At 31.3% G+C, this 9,140-nt stretch overlaps 1 protein-coding gene and 1 pseudogene across 1 annotated transcript; both read right to left on the bottom strand.

Moving 5' to 3' along the window:
* Positions 1 to 411: 411 nt before the first annotated feature.
* Positions 412 to 1,112, bottom strand: LOC127742550 (DNA-directed RNA polymerase subunit alpha-like; annotated as a pseudogene).
* Positions 1,113 to 1,121: 9 nt separating this feature from the next.
* On the bottom strand, positions 1,122 to 2,470 carry LOC127742554 (30S ribosomal protein S11, chloroplastic-like). Its single transcript, XM_052255179.1, has one exon. The coding sequence runs from the start codon at positions 1,619 to 1,621 to the stop codon at positions 1,205 to 1,207; it is 417 nt and encodes a 138-aa protein (XP_052111139.1). The 5' UTR covers positions 1,622 to 2,470; the 3' UTR covers positions 1,122 to 1,204.
* Positions 2,471 to 9,140: the final 6,670 nt, after the last annotated feature.

The following is a 9,140-nucleotide window of genomic DNA, read 5'->3' as shown; positions in this document are numbered from 1 at the left end:
TTTTCTAAAGATAAAGATTCAAACTCCATATTTTCATCTTTTTTTTCTTTCTTTTTTATAAAAAAGAAAGAAAAAAAAGATGAAAAAAACCTAATGGATTTCCAATTTATGCAAAATGCTTTTCTTTCAATTTCGAATTTCTAAAATGTCCAAGATATGTTTTACATCTTCTATCCGAAAATCTTCTATTTTCATAAGGTTTTCGTGACTGGTATTAAAAAGGTCCAATAATGTATGTATATTGGACCTTTTGAGACAATTATAGATCCTGGGAGGCAATTCTAATTGGTCAATAAAAAAAGATTTTAATTCTATCTCTTTTTGTTTTTTCTTAGTTTAGTCAATGTATCATGAAAAGTGAAACCGGGTAAAGTAACTTTGTGTTGATTTTTTTCTAATTTCAAGTTTTCTGCTCCCGCATGTAAAAAAGGAATAAATAGGTCAATCAAATTACGGGAGGCTTCATAAAGCGCTTCTTTAGGAGTTAAACTCCCATTTGTCCATATTTCGAGAAAGAGTATTTCTTGTTTTTCATTCCCATTCACATAAGAATGAATACTATGATTTGCGTTTCGAACAGGCATGAATACTGCATCTATAGGATAACTTCCGTCTTGAAAGTTTTTTAGTCTTTTTATACAATATCCGCGATTCCTCTCGATTTGTAATCTAATACACAAATTAATGGGTTCTATTAGGTTAGCTATATGTTGCGTATTATCAACAATTTCCACAGAAGGTGGTAAAATGATGTCTTGAGCGGTTACATATCCGGGACCGTTGATACAAATAGATGCGTCTCGAGTCCCATACAGATTACTTCTCAATACTATTTCTTTCAAATTCATTAAAATTTCATGTACTGATTCTTGAATACCTACTATGGTCGAATATTCATGTGGTATTTTCTCAGATTTTGCACGTGTGATACATGTTCCCTCTATTTCTCCAAGCAAAACTCTTCGCATCGCAATGCCTATTGTATCAGCTTGGCCTTTCATAAGTGGAGACAGAATAAAGCGTCCATAATAAAGGCGCTTACTGTCTACTCTTGATTCAACACACTTCCACTGTAGTGTTCGAGTAGATACTCTAATTTTCTCTCGAACCATAGTAATCAATTCTTTTTTCAAATCCTTGAATTGTTTATTTCTCTTGTCTTGAAATTTATTCTATGTTTTCTATTTTTATCTTTTGTTTTACATTACACACGTCGTTTTTTAGGGGACCTACACCCATTATGTGGCATAGGGGTTACATCCCGTATAAAATTTAAGAGTATACCACTTCTACGAATAGCTCTTAATACCGCATCTCTTCCAAGACCGGGACCCTTTATCATGACTTCTGCTCGTTGCATGCCTTGATTCGCTACTGTTCGAATAACATTTCCTGCTGCGGTTTGGGCGGCAAATGGTGTTCCCCTTCGCGTACCTTTGAATCCACAAGTACCTGCGGAGGACCACGAAATTACCCGACCCCGTACATCGGTAACAGTGACAATGGTATTGTTGAAACTAGCTTGAACATGAATAACGCCCTTTGGTATTTTACGAGCATGTTTACGTGAACCAATACGTCCATTTTTACGCGAACCAATTTTGGGTATAGGTTTTGCCATATCTTATTATCTTTTTATTATTTCATAATTATTATCTCATAACCTAAAAGGAAGTCTGAGATGTATGGATATATTCATTTCATGTCAAAAAAACAGATGTTTTACTATATTTCTTTTTTTTAATTAGAAACTAGAATTAATATTCTCAAAATTGGCATTCTATTTGTGTTAATATACAACTAACAAAAATAGAATTTCCAATTTTAGATCCCCAAAATCTCTCTATCTAATATCTCTTTTTTATATTGTATTCTATTAGAATAGTTCTAATCTATATATATATAATCATTGATATATATTATATATATAAGAAAATTTCGAAATATTCGAAATAGAATTTCTATATTCATTCAATAATTTGAAATTTTCACATATTCAAAAATATTAATATATAATCAATATTACTATAAAATCATATCATATATAATAGAGAATATTATATAATTTCTAAGTTTTCATGTAAAAAAAAGTTTGAATTTCAATATCTATATCTTTTTTTATTTTTTTTTTTATTTGCGCACCCAGTCCTTTATAATTCAAAGCCCTCTCTTGTGGCTTTTGTGGAAATATTATCCTTATCCTTGTCTTTGTTTATGTCTTGGATTGGAACAAATTACTAGAATTCTACCTCGTCTACGGATCAATCTACATTTTTCACAAATTTTACGAACAGAGGCCCGTATTTTCATATTTATCATTCCTTCAACTTAATCTCGGATCCATTTTAATGGAAGAAAATAAGGTTTCCTTCAATTTTTAACTTCTATTCTAATCGTACCCCTCAAAACCAATAATATTGAAGTTAAAAAAAAGTCTAATTAAAGAATTTATACTTGCATTTTTTATTTCTCTGTGCGAATATTTCCAGACAAACCAGTTACAGTAAGACCAACCGAAACGCGTATGGGTTCGGGAAAGGGATCTCCCGAATATTGGGTAGCTGTCGTTAAACCCGGTAGAATACTTTATGAAATGGGCGGAGTCGCAGAAAATATAGCCAAAAGGGCTATCTCAATAGCCGCATCAAAAATGCCTATCCAAACTCAATTCATTATTTCAAGATAATAAATAATAAAAACCAAAGGAAAGAGGTCTTTTGGAGGAAAAAACATGGCAATTTTTCCTTTCTTTTGTTGAATAGAGAATATTTTTTTTACTTCAAGCCTTGGACTGAAAAACCAGATAAAATAAGAATGATATGATTCAACCTCAAACCCATTTGAATATAGCTGATAACAGTGGAGCCCGCCAATTGATGTGTATTCAAATCATAGGAGCAGGTAATCGACAATATGCTTCTATTGGTGACATTGTTGTTGCTGTAATCAAGGAAGCGGTACCAAATATGTCTTTAGAAAGATCAGAAGTGATTAGAGTTGTAATTGTACGTACTTGTAAAGAACTTAAACGTAGCAATGGCATGATAATTAGGTTAGCTATCTAATTTGAAATATTATAGTGAGTTCGTTAAACTTTCTGTGATACAAACATGAAGTTCCTTTTTTATTTTATTTTATTTTTATTCAAGGGTAAATAAATAAAAAAAGAATTAATTTAATTTGAATAAAGGATACCACTCTTGACAAAGAAAAGGTTGGTCCATTAATTGGCGACTATCAAAAAAATCAGAAAAGGTTACGAAATTTATATTAACTGCATTCAGTATAAGTTCAAGACACATAAGGGCTCTAACCATATTTCGGCTCGTGATCAATCCATAGATACCGATAGAAAATAAATAGGCACTCAAAACAAGTCCATATGAATGGATTATTTATTTTTGTTATGAGTCCTAATTATTAGCTATTCTCCATTACGGGGTGGCGATCAATGTGTAGAAGAATGAGTATATTGATAAAGATATTCTTTTTTCCAAAATCAAAAGAGCGATTAGGCTGATAAAATAAAGGATTTCTAACTAGCTTGTTATCCTAGAACAATTAGGTGGAAAAAGCAAGTGGAGAGAATCCAAGTAAAAAAAATATTCTCTATTCAACAAAAGAAAGGAAAAATTGCCATGTTTTTTCCTCCAAAAGACCTCTTTCCTTTGGTTTTTATTATTTATTATCTTGAAATAATGAATTGAGTTTGGATAGGCATTTTTGATGCGGCTATTGAGATAGCCCTTTTGGCTATATTTTCTGCGACTCCGCCCATTTCATAAAGTATTCTACCGGGTTTAACGACAGCTACCCAATATTCGGGAGATCCCTTTCCCGAACCCATACGCGTTTCGGTTGGTCTTACTGTAACTGGTTTGTCTGGAAATATCCGTACCCATATTTGTCCACCTCGGCGGACATTTCGTGACATTGCCCGCCGACCTGCTTCTATTTGTCTAGATGTGATCCAAGCGGGTTCAAGTGCCTGAAGAGCATATCTTCCGAAGCAAATATGATTACCCCGATAGGATATTCCTTTCATTCTTCCTCTATGTTGCTTACGGAATCTGGTTCTTTTGGGGTTATAGTTGATGGTTGTTTAGAAATCCCATCACTATTCCAGAACTGTACATGAGATTTTCACCTCATACGGCTCCTCGCGAATAAAACAATTACAAAAATGGATTTAACCAATACCAATAAAAAAATATACCGTATATACATATGTTTAATGAATAATTGAATCACGAGGTTTTTTTATTTTAATATTTCATAGGATTGATTGATCAATTGGAAATTAGTATATCTTGTTTTGATTTTTATATAGAACTAGACATTTATTAGAAAATTTGCCCCCCCTATATATAGTTAAATATATAACTAGATAATGTTGTTCTATTAGAGCATAAGATTCTAACAAATCCTTATTTTATTTATTTCTGGTGGTATTGGATTGGCTCAATTTCGAAATAAAAAAACAAAGATTTCGCGGGCGAATATTTACTCCTTATCCATTTTATTTTAGATGTAATCTAGGGTTATCCTGCGACTCTTCAAAAAAATGAATTGGTTCTTAGTTCGTTCCGCCATCCCTCCCGTCAAATGAATCTTAGGTATTCACGGTTTTCGTCGTTCCCATCGCTTCTCGATTGATGATTAGGTCTGGAATTCTACAATGGAGCCTCGCAAATACAATTCAAAATTATATATATATTTCTTTTTTCTTGAATCAACCTTCTCAGTTTTTATTGACTCGGTGCTCTTGATTTGTTTATTTTGGGAATATATATATCTATATATGGATTTAGTTAATGTTGATGCTTTATTACACTTCCCCTTTTTATGAGATAACCATAAGACCTTTACATATTCGAATTCTATATCATTGATATATCTTTTTTCTTTCTTTCACCCTTCATTTTTATCTGTATATTCTTATTGCTTTACAACTTATAATCAGATTCGTTTTTATTTTTTTTTATCCAATATCTCAGTTGTTATAATTCTACTACCAAAATATGATATCTTGATTTTATTTCGATTTTTAGATTAATTCTTTAAATCCAGATAATGCGAAGCGATGAGTTGGTTAGTACTTAGTTATTAATGAATTCATCCTATAAGTCATTTATTTTATTGTCGAACTCTAACCACTCTAAAAAATCAACGAGTCACACACTAAGCATAGCAATTATATTTATATAAAAAAATTAATTGATATTTTTTATTCAATCTTATAAAATTTGGAAAATTATCATTTTTTTGTTTTACCGAAACAAGGAACCTTAAAGAAAAAGAAAAGGAGAATTGGATTATTCTTTGTTTACAAATATCCAAACTTTGATCCCTAATACGCCATAAATAGTTCGAACTGTATAGGAACAATAATCAATTTTAGCTCGAATGGTTTGTAGAGGAACTCTACCCTCTTAGAAAAAGGAACTTCTTTATAAATTAGTATATCCATTCAAACTATTAGACAAAAATATTAACTAATAATTTAGAAATATTATAGGGATAAATTTACTACAAAATGTTCAGGCATGAACCAGCAAATTGGATCTTCATTCCTACGACACGTGTTATCATTAGTCTAACCAGGTTTATAACCTACAATATATTAAATTTATATGTAAAACATGTTTATGGGTAAAATACAAATCACAAAAATATAATTACAAGAAAAAGTATAATATGCATTGACTTCTATACTTACTCGTGATTTGACACATTTCTCTGGCACAAGACATCTAAATGTACTTCGATAACCTTTTTTATCTGAGATTACCAACTCTTCAGAACTGCTAAAGTCTTAAAATGGTTAGCTATGAGAATCATAGAATTTTTAAACTAATATATATTACACATAATCATAAATCACACGTATGGATCTAACGTATCCAAAAAAATATAGGCTGCAACATCAGCTTGAGAATCGGTTAACATCATCGAAGGTGTAAGCTCAAATGTAATAAATGTTCATCACTGCAGTTAAAAAAAATAGTTTCAAGATTAAACTAAAAAATAAAGGAAAAAGAAAAAAGTAGAACAAAAAAGAAAAAAATAAAGTTACCCTTGGTAGTACAGCTCCTACTCTAACATGTGGTTGTCCATTAGGTGGAGTTGTTATTTCATTGATATCTGAATAGAATAACTTTTTGGGTTGAATTGGTAAGATACTAGTAAGATCACTACTAGTTTTTGTATTTTCTGAAGATTGGATAACTACAATAGGATTCAATATCGAACTACTATTTGTGGAAGTTATTTGTTGTGCCATGATTACATCAATCTTTTTGTGTAAAACATGAATTACCGATTTTAAGTTTTATATCCTTTTTGTCAGATCGTTAAGCATATTCTTGACCTGCATATTTTTCATTGGAATAAACTTTTACTACTCACTTAGATAATATTTTGTCTTATATTGTACCATATAACCCCTTAGGATAATATATAGCGAATTCGGTTTTAAAAGATAAGATAAAATTATTATTATTTTAATATAAAAGAAAAGAATATCAAATTTTGGCAGTGAAAAGTAATTAATTTTGGATAAATTTTGATTTTTAATTGAAATTTAAATAATAAATTATTGGTTATCATATTTAAATTATTAAATAAGAATTAGTTGTGTGAAATATAATCTTATTCTTATATATAAATACTCAAGCATAGAACACTATTAACTTTCTTTATTAAAACTAAAATTACAATCTAGTAGAGCAATAGAAGAAAAAGTAGTAGACGATCACATTGGATCTTCTTCGATGAAAATTATTGAAAATTTTCTATTAGAATAAATACTACATGCAATAGAGGTAATATATCCAACTCATGATAAATTACAATGTTATTTATATATACCAATGCTAATTTTCTTTTTATAATTTAGTCTTTATCCAAGAGAGTTGATGAGATGGAGAAAGCAATGTGGATGGCGAAGAAGTCACTTGATAAGCTAATCGTCCTTCCATGTAAAATTGATGAGAAGCATCATGAGAAATTCAATCATACGGACTTATATGAGATGAAGAATAAATCCTGTGGTAATGTAACAAAGAAGAACTCTTGTCTGTTACAAGTTAAGTCCGAACATTGTATGTTTACAGATTTATCCGACAAAAATAAGGACGTTGAGATTTTGCACAATCTTCCACCATCGTTCTGCAAATTAAAGGGATGCAAACATGCGTCTATGGAGAATGAGAGCCGAGGCCAAAGTCAAGACTGGATTTTCAAACAAATAGCAAAACCCATAAAACTGTGCAAGAACATCTGAGTAAGTTTATAAGACAAAAATACAAATTGACAAGTGTCAATAATCTATCATCTATCCAAAACATGGCATTTATACGACCAGCTAAAATGCCAAAATTTGAGCACAAAGTTCAACTATCAAGCAAAATGGCAGAAACTAGAATATGCAAACGGCCTTTAATTTTTAACACAGATAATGCATGGTCAACAAGCTCTGCAAAACAACAAAAAATGGCTTTCAAGTCAACTTCTATCCCAAAGGTATTTCATATAGTTAAAAATAATTTTTGGCATAGTATTCAAATATGTATATTGTGAATAACCTCTTTGTTTTGTGCAGAATCTTTAATTGTTCATTCAAATCACCACAAGATATGAGGTTGAGTAAGGACTTGGTCAATATGGCTATGTACATCTTTAGTGCTGATAATGATATAGTGTAAGCATTTTTTGTCATCTTTTATTTTTAATATTAGTTATCTCTGTGTCTAACATCGTGACTTTGTGTTAGAGAGGATTTTGTTTATATTCACGATACAACTGCAACTAGAGAAGATCTATTCTGTCTTGTACCTGGAAAGCAAGTGTCTGAACTGGTAATAAAGTTGATGGCATTGAAGATAACATCAATATTAGCATGACCAAATTAAAGAATGTTTGGTCCCTTTCACCATCATTTGTGATGAGTCAAAATCTTGATTGGCTCATTTTAACTAAGTAAAATAAATATTGTGCTCAAACATACTTAGGATGATGTGTCGTTACATATAGAGGATCATGACCTATTAAAAAAATATGCACATTATATGCCACCAACCTATGACCTTCAATTTGTAAGTTCTCATTTATTATTGGAATATTTTTATTATAATAAAAAGTACTTAAACTTGTCCTTAAACATATTACATCCTATTTGTTATACAGATATATGTCCCAATTAAAAAGAACAGTCACTGGTAACTAATGGTAATGAGCATTCCTGACAAAATACTTTATCATTTAGACTCTTACTGTAAGATTGAAGATGATGAATCACGCAAGCATCATATTAGAAATATAGTAAGTTCACCTACTATAGAAACAAAGAAAATAATAACATTACTTCGAATAATAAAGCACAATATTCTTATTACAGGGAGTGGCTCTTTCTAAAATAATATTTTTGGAGAAGTATGCAGAATCTGGTATACAAGAAATAATGAGTTTCAAGGGTTAGGAAGTCCGTAGAGAAATAGGTATTCCTAGGTGCACAAATAAGTAATTATTCAAATTGTTGGTTACTACATTTAATATACATATATATTTTGCTTTCAATGGCCTTATGTTGTATTACATGATACGTTTTCACACAACAATAATTTAGTTGTATGGGTTATGCAATGGATGGATGTGCAACAGGAATTCATATGTTAACTGGTGCACGAAATTGTGATCATCAATGGCGCCATCAACATGGTACGCTCATTGCAATCTCAACTCTGTATCACAACTTCGCACAACTAACTAGCAAGTGTACTGGGTCGTCCAAGTAATAAACCTTGCGCGAGTAAGGGTCGATCCCACAGAGATTGTTGTTATGAAGCAAGCTATGGTCACCTTGTAAATCTTAGTCAGGCAAACTCAAATGGGTATAGATGATGAATAAAACATAAAGATAAAGATAGAGATACTTATGCAATTCATTGGTGAGAACTTCAGATAAGCGAATGGAGATGCTTTGTCCCTTCCGTCTCTCTGCTTTCCTACTGTCTTTATCCAATCCTTCTTACTCCTTTCCATGGCAAGCTTATGCAAGGGTTTCACTGTTGTCAGTGGCTACCTCCCATCCTCTCAGTGGAAATGTTCAACGCACTCTGTCACGGCACGGCTATCCAGCT

Source organism: Arachis duranensis, chromosome 10 (assembly GCF_000817695.3).
Source record: "Arachis duranensis cultivar V14167 chromosome 10, aradu.V14167.gnm2.J7QH, whole genome shotgun sequence".
Taxonomy (NCBI): domain Eukaryota; kingdom Viridiplantae; phylum Streptophyta; class Magnoliopsida; order Fabales; family Fabaceae; genus Arachis; species Arachis duranensis.
The sequence above is the reverse complement of the archived record's forward strand: the minus strand, read 5'-3'. Positions and strand labels throughout refer to the sequence as shown.